Consider the following 14,664-nt stretch of genomic DNA (forward strand, 5'->3'; position numbering starts at 1 on the left):
GGGCGGCGGGCGCTCTCGGGGCCTCTGCAGGCCCTGCCGCTACATGTCCGCGCAGGCGGGAAGCCAGGCCTAGCAACGGCGGCACGCTGCTGCTGTCGGGCGCGAACCACTCCCAGGCCCCCGATTGCGCGGGCAGCTCCCCGGCCCTGCGGCAACGAGCCCGTGCAAACCCATTGGTCCGGACGCGGGGGCTATATGCTACGAAACGGCGGCGCCGGGCCCGCGCCGCGGGCCCCGTTGGCGGGAGCTGCGGGCAATGGCGCCGACGCGACGGGGGGGTGAGGGCTCGGTCCGGTCGCAGCGTAAATCCGTATCCTCCCCCCGCCGCGCGCGGCCGCCTAGGGGAGGTGGAGAATGGGGTGGAGAGGGGGGAAGTTGGCGGTGGGGGCAGGGCCCCAGTCAGGGGGGGGGAGTGGGGGTAGGTGGAGTGAGGGTGGCGGGGGCTAGAGGGGGAAGGACTGGGGAGGGTAATAGGGGGAGGTTGGGTGAAGGCCAGGTGGGGTGCGGAATTGTGGAGAGGTTGGGGTGCGCGGGGGCGGTAGCAGGGGTAGGTGAGTAGGAGAAGGGTGGGGTGAGGGTGTGGAGATGGGGGGAAGGAAGGTGGGACAGAATGTGGGGGGGTGGTCGAGGGTGGCGTAAGAGGGTAGTTGAGAGGGGGAGATGGAGTGGGTGAGGGTGTGGAGTGGGGGGAGGAGGTGGGTGCAAGATTGTGGGGGTAGGTGGGTGCGGGTGCGGTAATAAGGGGTAGGTGAGTAGGGGAGAGGATGGGTGAGGGTGTGGAGTGGGGGGATGGAGGTGGGGTGCGGATTGTGGGGGGTAGGTGGGGTTGGAGGTGTGTGGGGTGACGGTAACAGGGGTAGGTGAGGTGTGGGTGTGAAGTGGGGGGTGGCATAGGGGTTGTGGGGATAGGTGGAGTGGGGGTGGATATGTTCTGAGAAGTGCAATTGTGACCCCACAGGGGACATGCCTGACATCGCCCCCCATGGTGACCAAGGAATGGGGTGGGGGTGTGGGATGGAGGTTCTGGAGGGTGTAAGAAGGGGTGTGTTGGGCGCAGGGACTTGTGGCTGCAGTGTATGAAGGGTCTTGGGAGGTGAGTGTTGGAATTGGTGTGGGGGGTGGAATCTGGCAGGTAGAGAGAGGGGAGGTATGAGCTGAGAGGTATAAGAATGAATGGGTGCTGGTGGATGGTTGGGGTTATAGGAATATGAGTATGGGGGATATAGGGAGGGATATGGTTGTATGAGGCACTTATTTAGGTCTCATTTTTTCCATATGGGATGTGATATTTTATATGGAAAATAAATGACCTTACAACAGTTGTAGCCCTTTCTCCCTTTTTGTTTCCCATATTTCCCTTCCCCTTCTCCCAACTCAACACTGGTGCTCTTAAATCCCACTCCGTCAGTGGTAGCAGAAATCTTACCAAGTGTTTTACTGTCCTTACAGGTGTGTGCATAGCAGTCATTGGTCATCTCTGAGGTGTTTCGTATTCATACAGACCACTTTCCCCTTCATCCTTCCTCTCCTATTTCTTGCTGCAGTGAAGCCCTTCTGAACTCTTACCAGCAACCAGAAGTGGCAGAAACAGATCCTACTGACCTCCCAAAATATCCAGACTAACCAAATACCAGAATATTTGTGTGTTCTCCCTTTTGAGTAAGTGCCACAGTTTCATACCACAAATCTTACACATGATTTTTCCTACCAAATGATTAGGATTTCAATTGAATTTGTAGCATATATGTTCATATAGCAAGTAACAGCATAATTGTCTCTGCCTTGAAGTTAGGGTAGATACTTGCAGAAGTCTTTTAAACATTAGGCAAACAGGGTGCTGTTAGGATGTGAAATTGTGAGCTTAATGGGGCACACATTTCAGTTGTTTAGGACAGCAAAAATCCTGTAACTGGAGCTGACTGGCACCCTTGGTGGTCTCAACAAAATGATCCGATTATTAAACATAGAAACTGAATTACCGTCCTGCTCTGGATGTGATCTAGAATGAGTTAAGGCAAATGAGCTGTGTCTTGGCTGTAGTTTTTGTGAATCGGTGTCATTGTTGGTGCATAGCACTGATGCTAGCAATGGTGGGGGCACTAATGTAGACTACCTGCAGGTGTTATCAGTCAGGCCGGCTATACCTCTAGTATGTCTAGTCTAGATGATATGGTGGTGATAAACCTAGAAGCCAGTATGTGTTATTTCTTCTACTGTTAGTGCTGGGGGGATCTTGTGTGCTGTAATGGCTGAGGGAGATACTTCCAGTGTAGAAAAAGCCCATTGGTGCAGTGGGAGGGGGAAACATACCTGAGGCAGAGCATTTGTGACACGTGCCATGTGCATTTATAGTTCTGTATAAGTAATAAATGCTCTATGGATTAGATGACCCCAGCCTCTAGAGGTGTCACTCTGACAACTTTCAGGATTGCAAAAGTCAGAGCTGAACTTCTCTCGGAAAAGCATTGGTACTGCTTAATAATTAGCCATGAGTGTGTTGAGCATGATGGATGTTCTGAAGACAGTATGTTGTTTCTGTCACATCCTCCTCTTTTAAATATAAATTTATGCTGGAGAAATAGTCTGACAGCCCTGAAGTCCTGTGCTCACAGGGAGGAAGGATAGTCTTTTGATTGTCACCAGATTGGTTCTGGGGAGACCTGGGTCCAGTTTCTGTTCTGCTTCAATTCATGTGTGGCCTTGAGCAAGTCACTCAGGATACGTCTTCACTACCAGCCAAACTCCACCAGCCAAACAACAAAACACCAAATATGCACATCTTTGGGAGGCTTGCAGAAAGTAATCTTGGTGCAACTGTCCCATAAGCTCATTTGTCCTTTGAAAGACATTCAAATGAAGACAGGATTTAGTTACAGGAAAATATTTCTTGGGTTGCTTGAAAGCCACTTTAAGAACAACAGTATCCTTAAGGTTTCTTATTGAATAAGAGATGTATCTGCTGCAAAATATAATGGGTTTACTGGCAGCAATGTTTTTGCATGACTGTACAAAAGACACTGAAGGGAAATCTGGAATTTATATGTACAGTGAAGGAACAGTGTCCAAGTGAGTTGTGTGTGGTATACGTAAGCGTGGCAGAATTTGATTTTTATCTTTTTATAATTTTGATGGATAATATCAGTGTTTATTTTTAAGCTTTTTTTCAATTATCAATTTAAACTTTCACAGTTGTGCAAAATTATGTTTTTTTAATCTTTATTGATTTAAATGTAGTTGCAGAAAATCACGGGGGGGGTCAGACTATACATACTTTAGTAATAGATGTTGAGATTCAAAAAATTAAAGCTTTATAACTGTTAAAACACATTATCAGCATCACGTGTCAAAATATATGAAGTAAATATCCTTAAATCAAACTCTAGTAAGTTCTCAAGCAGCATTTTCTTACTTTGCCTATCTGTAAATTTTGATTATTATAGGAGGAAATATTTTTGGCCGGTTTGTGTGTGTATATGGTTAAATTGATATTCACCTCCATTTACTGATAAAAATCGAATCCTTCCAAGCCTGGATATATGAGGAGAAGGTTCTCATGTCTAATTCAACCTTACTATTCACACAAGACTGAGAATTTACAGGTGCTAGTACCTTCTCAGTTGAATGGTAAGTGACAGGGAGGTGAGTCAGCCACTTGCAGCAGCATACCACTACAGTACAAGCAGCTGGGCTTTCTGTAAAGGAGGAGAATATGGATATATGTGACATCTTGTCCTTAAGGGCTGATACCTGCTGGCTCACATATAAAGTTGCATGAAAATGGTTCCTGTATCCATAAATTGTGGAGCACAGTATACATAAACTGTGGAAACACTTTAATTGTTTCCACAGTTAAACTTGTAGCTCCACTTGTAGCTCATTTTCCACTATATACATTTTTTTACCTCTGCATCTACCCCTGCAATTTCTTAACTTTCAGTAAAAATTCATTCTGCCTGAAATGTGACGTTAGTTGTAGCTGGCTATGGGAGACATTGTCTTGGAAAGTTTGAATTGATCAGGCTATTATTTTCTGGGATACTAGATTTTATTTTGCTGGAGTGAAGGGAGAAACGTTTTTTCATTTGAAAAGTCTAACAATTTTTTGAAAAATAAATATCAAAAAAGTCTTGGCCTAGAACCTTCTTATTTGCTTTATTCTTAAATGATATCTAGTTTGCAGTATTAGAGGTGAGGTAGACATCTTAAGTGTTACTGATCACTGAACTAAATGCCAGATAAAATAGCATTAAAGTATATTAGAAAAGTAAAAAGCATGAATCATGAAATGTCTGGATGTTGCAAACAAACCTGGTGATGGGGAAAATAAAAGTTCGATTTACCTTTAAAATATAGTGTGATGCTCATGTATTCTCAGCTGTTTGCTTGCGGGGTTTGGAACAGTTGGTTTGTTTTTTGAGCAGTCTTTTTCTTCTTTAACAGGAGATATAAGACAGAGTATATGGTTTTGTTTGATTTACTTTTGTTAGTGGTCATGTTAGGGTGCATTTGATGAGTCGAACAAGTAAAAATTTAACCTTTGAACCTAACAACTGTGACAGGCATTTCTTTAAAATGAAGCTATTTCCACAGCATTTGAATTCTCATCAGGAAAACTGTTCAGACCTTCTGGGTCTCTACCTTCAATGTATAGCTAGACAGGGCTTGTAGCCTTTCTGTTGGATCCCGTATCACGATATTCACATCTTGCCCTCTTAAGTGCAGTGCACTTTCATCAGTCCCAGAGCTTAGGAAATTTGAATTGAATGTGTCATCTAATGACAACTGTAGGAATTGCCATTTTGGATCACACCAGTGGTCTATCTAGTTAAGTATCCTGTCTCTTCTAGGAACTACCACCAGATCTTTCATAGGAAGATGCCTTGATTCCAAACCTGGACAATTATGGAATAATCTGTCCAGAGGGGAAGTTTCTTCTTAAATTCATCTCTTAGTGGTGAACTTATGCCCTGAATCCAATGTATTTTTGTTCTATCTAATGTAACTATATGTTTCTAGTCATAAAAATGTCTAATCCTTTTTGAATCCTACCAAGTTCTTGGTCTTTACCTTGTGGTTAAATGTGATATTTTAAAAAAAAAAGTCCTGTCATAAACTTGAATTTATGTAAAGGCATTCAATTTTCAGTATTTCCTATTCCGTTCTTTACACAGCCTAATATTTTGAGTGTTTTGTTTTTTTTTACTTCTGTGTATTGGCTTTCATTAAGTGGTACAGTATCTGTTTCCCAGTAATGTAAATGAATGGTTCAGATAATTCCTTCCAATTACTCTTATTCTTCAAATCCATTGAACCTATTTTAATAAAAATAAAAATGTAAAGCCATTAATATATAGTGAAATTGTACATGCTCGTAGCCAGAAAATTCAAAGTTGTCTCTCTCGTCTGGCATAACTTGGACATGTTGCACTAAGTAATTTCTGCATTATGAAGATGTCAGGTTCAACTCCATAATTAGGGTTGAGCTTTGCACTTAAAGCAGGGATTTTGTCTCTGTTATAAGAGGACAGATTTAAAACAGCATTGAGATCCTTAACTTTTGGTTTCTTGTATATTTCTTGTGTGTTTCAGCTTTTGGGTATATAACACTACATCCGTTCATAGATTATCTTTTTTAAAAGCTGGAAGGAACCATTATTATCTTGTTTGACCTTCAAATCAGTGGTTTTTTTTGTATTTCATCTATATCTAATTTGTTTCTGATGTGACTAAGAGAACAGTAGTAGGCATTTATAAAGTTGCTTCATTTGTAAGCATGCTCTATTCATTTTGTTGTCCTTTTTCTCCCCCCCCCCCCGCAGCACAAACAAATTATATTCCATTATGGCAACAGACTCTATGGAGATCGATGATGCTTTGTACAGGTAAGAATGTGATACCTGTTATATCGCTGTAAGGTATATCTTAATCTATCTTATATACTGTAAGGTATATCTTAATCTGGGTATTAATGCTGTAGCATTAATACCCAGATTTGAAAAATGTATTTGCTGCCTATTAGCCAGAGTGAAAATATCTCTGCTGCTGTGTCCCCTGCAATTTAAAAGAATAAAACATTTCAGAGTACAGTACACACAAGTAACACTGTGACTCCACTTGCTATTTAATACAGTCTTTCAAAACTTGTAACTTGCTATTGGGCTAGCTGAATGGCAGGTTATTTTTTGTATACTTAATTAATTTTACTGGTACTTGCCATACAATACATTTGTCCAGCTAAAGAACTGGTCAGATACTGCAGAGTAAGTGCCAAATTACTTGAACAATACTAGTGAAATTTATTTAATAATATTTGTCAAATTACTGTGTTGTCAGCCATACATAATTACACTCCTTATGTTTTGTATATTTTCTCTTCCTTCCTGATGTCAATCCACATTCACTGTTTCTTTCCTAAAATAGACTATTGTGTATCTTTTCTCCAGTTGTTTTCTATTTATTTCCTCTTCTCCTTCTCTCTCCTTTCACCCCTTATCTTTCTTCTGGCCTTTTCCACATTGCATTCTGTGTCCTCCACAACATAATTTCTGTCTCTCTATTTCTTCCCCCTCCAAACCTCTCTGTCCTACACTTCTCTTTTCTAACTTACCCAGTCAATCACTGTGCTGAACCCTGCTTGGGAACCGCCGACTAGTTCAGGGTGTGATAAACTTGAAACTCCCTGCCCACGCTGACTGCTTCAGCTCATGGAGTTTTTTCATCATTCTTCCAGTAGAAATGTGCTCCCTTGGAACAGGCTGGACGTTCAGTGCACCCTAAATCCTTGTGATCCTTTCATCCAAAGCTTCCTGAGACATCCTAATAAGATGGTTTGCTGATGGGCTTATTGAATTTTGCTGTCCCCAAAAAACCTCAGCTGTTCCATTTCTTTCTTCCTTGGAGATGAGACTTCTATAATTCTATTACAGAGGGAGACAAAGCAATATGTTTGTTAGAAGAGTGGGTTCAGCTCCATCACATATACTGTAGAAATTAAAATTCTTCTACTTCATGTTTGTGCATGACAAATGTGTTTTAACTAAACAGTTGGTAGATTTTAATATCTTGTTATACATTTTATTATTGTCTTTCACAATATTTGATGGAAGTGCTAAAAGTCAAGTTTTGTCATCAAATGTCATAACTGGACTCTGACTTCCATTTGCAATTTGTAACCCATAAGTAGTAATAAATAATATATTGAGATATACGTATCTCATAGAACTGGAAGGAACCCAAAGGGTCATTGAGTCCAGCCCCCTGCCTTCACTAGCAGGACCAAGTACTGATTTTGCCCCAGATCCCTAAGTGGCCCCCTCAAGGATTGAACTCACAACCCTGGGTTTAGTAGGCCAGTGCTCAAACCACTGAGCTATCCCTCTCCATAACGATTCCTACATTATGAGAATAACAGGACCTGTCTATATTGGAACATCATAGCCCTGAAGATGGTGAGGTAGGGAGAAAAGTGTCTGTGTTACAAAAATATAAGTTCTCAGTTATTGATGTTTCATACACCAGATGTGATACTCTAAACATACTGAATTCCCTTATATTTTAATGGCGTAGTATTTTTGCACATTGTATACACTTACATATTTGCCTTTCTTGTGCTCTCCTGCTCATCCCCTGTGCTCCAGGACTTCTCCCTTCTCTTCACCCTGCCCCCCCAAAAAGTACCTGACAAATCTTTGGGTAGACCAATTGCTATGCTTTTATGAATATCAGTACTATATCAAACAAACCTAATTTCTCTCTTGCTTAATCATTTACAAAATAAGTCACTGCTCTTGATACAGTAAATGAAATTCAGAATGGTTTCAATAATTGGATATATTGAGTTGAAACCAGATGGTTGGAAATGTTAGAGAGCTGAAGATCTCTAAAAGTTCAGCAGTTGGATGTACATGAGCTACTTTGAACTCTGATTTGGTCAGGAAAATTCCTGGTTCTGAGCATGCTTGTGCCTGCAAGAGATGTAGTTCCAAGTGTGCCCTGATGTATCCTGAAGAGAGAAGTCTTTAACTACATTATAATGAATACAGACCCCACAATGTCAGATTTTAGGGTAGAACAGCATTAATTTTTCTTTGTATTGCTCAGATTTCCATATCAATTATGCTGAGTTTGCAAGTAAAAATGTTTTCTAACTCCCACCCCACACACTTGCCTTGGCCTCTGAAACTCAGGAGAACTTTTTTCAGTTCATGCATGATTACTAATTCTTTGGCTTGCAGAATCTTCTGAGTCCGTAAACTACTCTGCAATCCCACTGTTTTTAGATTGTCCTTAGTTACATATGTGCAAATCTTTGAATGGCTAATGGGGTTTTATAGGTTTTACTGATGGCATAATTTGGTCTGCAGAGCTTTTATCGCCAGTGGCAGTGTGAGAGATGGTAAGAAGCTGGCTTGGCTATTAGAACCTAGGCTGAATTTGCAGGGCTGGTAATTTGCAAGTGAAAATACCTGCAAATTCTTGAAATAGTGTGTACTTATTTTGGAGGGAGTTCTATTTGTGTGTTGTTTTGTTTTTTGCTTGTAGTCGGCAGAGGTATGTTCTTGGAGACACAGCAATGCAGAAGATGGCCCAGTCCAATGTGTTCCTGAGTGGTATGGGTGGGCTTGGTGTGGAGATTGGTAAGTTTAGGTAGGATTTATATATGCATTATTAAAGGTGTGTTTAAATAAATTAAATTTAGTGTGTATTGAGTGAATAAATGTACAACTTACGAGAACATGGAGCAGAACCACAATATGTAATATAGAAATATTTTTGTAGCTAGATGATGTAAAGCATTTTGAAATACATTTGTAAGGCTATTTATGCTGTTAAATTGTTGCAGAAATTGAGTGATATTCTTTGGCCTGTGTTATGCAGTAGGTCAGACTAGATCATAATGGTCCCTTCTAGCCTTAATCTGTGAATTTGTACAATTAAATAATCTGAAACTACAGGCCGTATTCTCACTCTGAGTGGAGCAAGGTTGTTAGAATTTGGCCCTAACTGGTCATCTGAGAATTCCCCTGGCATAGGGGACCTCTGACCTGGTACCTCTGCTTTGGATGGGAAGGGGCATGTCAGCGGAGTGCTTCTGTGCCCTATCAACTTTTATCCGGCATGTGGTCCCTTCTACTGACTTGATTGGGAGTTTTATCTGACCCCAGAATTGGGTGCATGGTCTTTTCAAATGGTAATGATTGCCCTTTCTTCGATTAGAGTTCCTGTAATGATGCTTGTTGGTTAGAGGATTGCCAGAAAATAAATGCAGTTCACAAGTGAGGGATAAAAAGCTCCTTCTGTGTTCTCTGGATTTCCACTAAGGAGCTGAATTGACTTTTTTTAAAGTTATTCAGCAAGATATGTGACTGCTGCAAGCTATTAAATTTTTATGTAAATAGAAGGAATGAGTGATTTCACTACTGGCAGGTAACTTTTCAATCACTTAGAGCAGGGGTTTTCAAACTTCATTGCACCACAACCCCCTTCTTACAACAAAATTACTACGTGACCCCGGGGGTGAGGTATGGAGGGAGAGGGGGCCAGAGCCCGAGCCCCAGTTCCCCGGGTGGGGGAGAAAGGGCCGGAGCCTGAGCCCTACCACCCCGGGTGAGGGGAGAGCTCAGGCTTCAGCTTCAGCCCTGGGTCCCAGCAAGTCTAATGCTGGCCCTGGCGACCCCATTAAAATTGGGTTGTGACCCACAGTTTGAGAACCGCTAACTAAAAGCTTTGTGTTCAGTCCTGTACATGTTTTTTTCTTTTCAGCTAAGAACATAGTTCTAGCTGGAATAAAGGTATGTAAATTTTGTTGTTGTTGTTGTAAAAGGAATTGGTATAAATTTCCTTTTAGTTAAGTAACATTTTCATTTTTGCAGTAACTGGGAATTTCTTGTTCAGAGATCAAATGATTGAGAAATCTAGAGTTTTATCACACAGTGCTGATAAGACAGGCTATACTTGTTCCAGAAGTACATTCTGACTCTCTCCTTAGTCGTATTCTCATAGAAGGGCCCTTTTGAAAAAGAATTCTGACATACATACTCTCGGGGGCATTCTGTGCCAGAAAATTAAAAATTCTGCACACACTATTTTAAAATTCTGCAAATTTTATTTGTCAAAATAACATTACATAATCACACCAATTTCAATTATGTTGATAATTTATTTCAAACTGCCTGTCAGGTATGTTTGTAACAATATGGGGACACACAAAAATTCCCCCAGAAGTACAGAGTTAAAGAAACCTCTTTGACAACCCAGTTCCTGTTTCTCTGCCCCCTTCCTCCCCCAGAGTCTGGTTGGAGGGCCAGACACTCACATCTCCTCCCCCACTAGAGCCCAGCTGTGGGGCCTCCCCTTACCCAGACACCTGTCTCCCCCTCCCTCACCCCCATGAGCCCCAGGATGCAGAGGGTGAAACAACCTGATGTTGGGTCCTGGGTTTTCAGGGAGTTTCCTGCGCACCACCCTCTCCTTCTCTCAGGGCATGCTGCGAACTGCAGCTGCCAGGAACTCTCTAGCTCCCTTTCCCTCCCCCCGGAAGTGTCTTCTGTGTGCAACTGGGCTCTGCTGAGTCCAGTGGCTCCTAGTAGCGGCTAGCAGCACCGCAGACCATTTCTGAGGGTGGGAGGGAATCTTCCATTTTTGGTGAAAAAATATTACAGTGACAGCTTTTACATATTTTTTTACCAATTACAGTTAGTGGCTATGAATAATCAGGTTTCATACCTTAAACAAACGTCGTTGTTGCCATGTTATATACTGAGCAAAACATTGAAATTCTCTGATTGAATTATTTATTCCAGGGCAGTAGGAAACGGTGTGGAGTCTAATGTTTTTAATTAAAGCAGTACATCTAGCACTTCTATTTAGCTCACTTAGTTTTACCACAGTATTAGTTCTTCAGAATCTCCGTATTGAACATGATACCTAGGCAGGAGTATATCGTGACTATGTGAATTTCTTTCAATTGATATTCCATGATTTGTCGGTTTTAACACTCCCCTTCTGAACGTCTTTGAAGGCTCTTACAGTTCATGATACCAAGCCATGCAAGACATGGGATTTGGGAACCAACTTCTTCATCTGTGAAGATGATGTTATAAATCTAAGGAACAGGTCAGTGCAGTTATTTAGATGTTTTTGAGCTATCTACTGTCACTTGTGTGTAACAAGAATGTTTGTTTTCCACTGCCTGTGACATATATTTTATGTTGTATGTCTAGTGTGCATTACATCTTGTTCTATTGGAGTCATTGCCTTTGAGCACAGTGCCCAGGTATAAAGGGAGAGCATTCTGAAGTGGGATTGAGTCCTGTTTGCTCTGTGCATCTTGACTTCCCATAGCTAGCAGCACATAAGCAGTGATTGTTTCCTTGTAGATAATGAAAGATCAGAAGTGCATTTCTTTTCCATCTTTCCAAGGTTGGCTGAAGAAAGCCAATAAACACCTTATTTGTAGTCTTTCGCTCTTCCAAAGCAAATATTAAAAAGTGTTAGTGGTCAGACTCTTGAATCTTGCTATCTGGTTGATGGAGCCAGAGTTATCAGAGCATGTGTGGTAAATTATTTAAAATGTGAGGACGCGTGAGTAGTCATTTGCAGTAAGTGTTTATCGTAAAAGAAGACTGTAAAGAAATAAGCGTTCTGGGAATTGATTGGAGAATGCTGTTGTTTCAGAGCGGAGGCCACACTTCCTCACATCGCAGAGCTCAACCCATATGTCCATGTTTTATCATCGACTGCACCACTTGATGAAACCACAGATGTCTCCTTTCTAAAAAAGTATCAGGTATGTAGTATTTATTTAAAGTAGCTATGCAACATTCTACCTGACCAGAGTAAGTAGTTTCTTCATTTTGTCTGAAGTGAAACAAAACCCTCAAACTAATTTTTTCATCATGTTAAACAGATGATGAATAGGTATTGTGCCTGGGCTGGTAAAAATTTTAACAATGATTTTGCAAGACTGAAAGGACATGTTCCTGACATTGAAGTTAAAGCTGTCAGTGCGTAGTTAAACGTCAGATTGTTTCACAATTTAAATTCAAAGACAGAAAATGTCAAAGATTACAGTTTCTACTCTAGAGCTGACCTGGCTATATTGTACACTTTATAACAAGCTGTGATATAATAGAGGTTCATATTTATCCTGAAAAACACGGGAATGGAAAATGCTACATATATGCAATGTGATCAGATTAATGATGTTGTGGCAACAAAGTCCTAAATTTTTAAAAGCATGTTTGCATGTTGGTGTGAGTTTGCAGCTTGGACATTTGTACACACTTCAAGTGTTGGTGAGTCATTTGCATTAGAACATATGAGACAGTGCACATTTTCTTTAAATAAAATAAAAATTAAGCCAATATTGTTTGCATTTTCTAATTTTATACCTTTAATCTTAAATATTGGATTAACATGGTTTACTTTAATTTGTTTTTTTTCCCCTTTAACACAGATATTCCTTGTGACTAATACAAGCATTTAAATAGTCTGAGTTAGGCTTTGAACCTCACTACTTGCAGGAGGGGTTATTTGACTGTGCAGAAGGAGTGAATTCTTGTCTTGGCTGTCACTATTTGTCTGGAGACACTTCTGTAAGACTGTGTTAATAGAACAGAAGCACATCTGTTCAAATTGTGATGGTTAAATCTGCACAATAGAGGCTTTCTTACACCTGCACTCTAAAAGGAAAGGTGCATCTCTTTTTCTTACTGGCTTTCAGCAACACCTAGACATTATTTCTTGTACGTTTTTGTCAACAGTGTGTCATATTGACTGAAACGAGGCTATCACTGCAGAAGAAGATTAATGATTTTTGCCATGCTCAACACCCTCCTATTAAGGTAATGCTAAACTGTGGTGAGCTTATTGGTCCAGATCATCCTGTGTTGATCCATGTGTGGAGGATTCTTCCTTCATCCTCCTCTTTACACAGAAGTGTGAAGAGGGGAATGCTACTTTCACAGCCAGGGCTTTGAAGCAGAGCCCAGAGCTGGAGCGCAGAGGAGCTCCGGAGCGCTGGAGCGGAGCCAGAGCACAGCTCCAAAGCCCTGTTCACAGCACAATGCCTTCCACAATCCCCTTTTGCTGGCATACTGTGGGTGCCCTGGAGATGTTACTTTTAATGGTACCATTCCTTGCCCTGCTCCTGGATTTTTGGATAGATGCCCAAGTGGAAGGTAAAAGAACTTGTAGCTGTATTGTCTCTTTCTGGATACACTCCACAGCTTGATGGCAAGAGCTGCTAGAAAAGGAGTACAAGTGTTTAAAGTGAAGTAGATGGATCTAGACTGTTCTCAGTGGTACCGGATGACAGAACAAGGAGTAATGGTCTCAAGTTTCTGTGGTGGAGGTTTAGGTTGGATTTTAAGAAAAACTTTTTCACTAGGAGGGTGGTGAAGCCCTGGAATGGGTTAACTAGGGAGGTGGAATCTCCTTTCTTAGAGGTTTTTAAGGTCAGGCTTGACAAAGCCCTGGCTGGGATGATTTAGTTGGGGTTGGTCCTGCTTTGAGCAGGGGGTTGGACTAGATGACCTCCTGAGGTCCCTTCCAACCCTGATATTCTATGATTCTGTGGTGAATCTGATCTAGAATGAATGAGCTGAGACGAAATACAAGAGATGGAAAACAACATTTTTCATTAGTTTTGTTGTGTGCTGATACCATCTCTGGTTCCAGCAGTATGTGTTCATTTAGAAGGATTGATGTAGGGCTAAATTCTGTCTTATGGCACAGTGTTTGCTGGATTCTATACAGTACACAGGGTGGAATTTGCACCTAAATTAACATCATTGGATAGTATCCTTAAGTGGCAAGAACACTTCTGTTTTGTGCACCATTAAGAATGCTCATAGTTTTCCCTTCTTTTATAGTTTATCAGTGCAGATGTGTATGGAATATGGTCACATTTGTTTTGTGACTTTGGTGATGAATTTGAAGTGCTGGATACTACAGGAGAGGAACCAAAAGAAATCTTCATTTCAAACATAACACAAGTAAGAGCTAGTAATCATACTGCCATGATTTGACTTGTTTTATGATCTACGTTTAACTTGATGTTGTCCGTCTGTAACATGGTAAATTTTGGATGCTGCATCTGATCAGTTCCAGAATTTCAGGGGATGGTTTAGGCATCAGTGGACAGAATCCTAATTTGATGAAAACTGAAAGGGAGAGCAAGGGGCATATGGAGCCCCTGGCATGTGGTTAGCAGCCTGAGCAGTTTCAACTACCTCTGTAATTGTGTATAGATCACAGAACGGGTTGACGGCAGCCACTAACAATGATACCTCCCCTTTCAGCTTTGCTCATCATACCAATACAGTTTGAAATGCACGAGTGAATGACTTTCCTCTCAGACAGAAAGAAAAGAAATAAGAGGAGTAGGGGTAAGGAATGGGAGGATCCTAGTATGGGGGTGGGAGGAAGGAGGAGTGCACAGAGCCCTTGGCATAGAGGAGAGGGTGGGCAGGGATTGCAGGCAAACCCTGAAGTAGAGGGATATGGGAGGGTAGCACGTAGGGAGCTTGTTGGGAGGAGAGGGGGGGCACAGGGATACAAGGAGCACCCGGTGTGTGCAAGGAGCTCAGCCTACAGAATTTATTACCCCCTAGTTGTTTGTTAGGTGTCAGTATTGTGGTATCACCTTGAATCCACAGGGGC

At 41.5% G+C, this 14,664-nt stretch overlaps 1 protein-coding gene across 2 annotated transcripts in view; it reads left to right on the plus strand.

The window, feature by feature from the left end:
- Nucleotides 1–1,208: 1,208 nt before the first annotated feature.
- Nucleotides 1,209–14,664, plus strand: part of UBA6 (ubiquitin like modifier activating enzyme 6) — a 46,494-nt gene continuing 33,038 nt past the window's right edge. The window contains exons 1-8 of one of the 2 annotated variants that reach the window (XM_032789233.2): nt 1,209–1,659; nt 5,820–5,882; nt 8,542–8,636; nt 9,763–9,791; nt 11,021–11,115; nt 11,677–11,788; nt 12,765–12,845; nt 13,875–13,997. In XM_032789233.2, coding sequence (XP_032645124.1) covers nt 5,842–5,882; nt 8,542–8,636; nt 9,763–9,791; nt 11,021–11,115; nt 11,677–11,788; nt 12,765–12,845; nt 13,875–13,997 — 576 coding nt within the window. In that variant the 5' untranslated portion in view covers nt 1,209–1,659; nt 5,820–5,841. The remainder of the gene's footprint in view (nt 1,660–5,819; nt 5,883–8,541; nt 8,637–9,762; nt 9,792–11,020; nt 11,116–11,676; nt 11,789–12,764; nt 12,846–13,874; nt 13,998–14,664) is intronic. The other variant, XM_032789232.2, reaches the window with a different exon arrangement.

The sequence above is a fragment of the Chelonoidis abingdonii genome, chromosome 5 (assembly GCF_003597395.2).
Source record: "Chelonoidis abingdonii isolate Lonesome George chromosome 5, CheloAbing_2.0, whole genome shotgun sequence".
Classification (NCBI taxonomy): domain Eukaryota; kingdom Metazoa; phylum Chordata; order Testudines; family Testudinidae; genus Chelonoidis; species Chelonoidis abingdonii.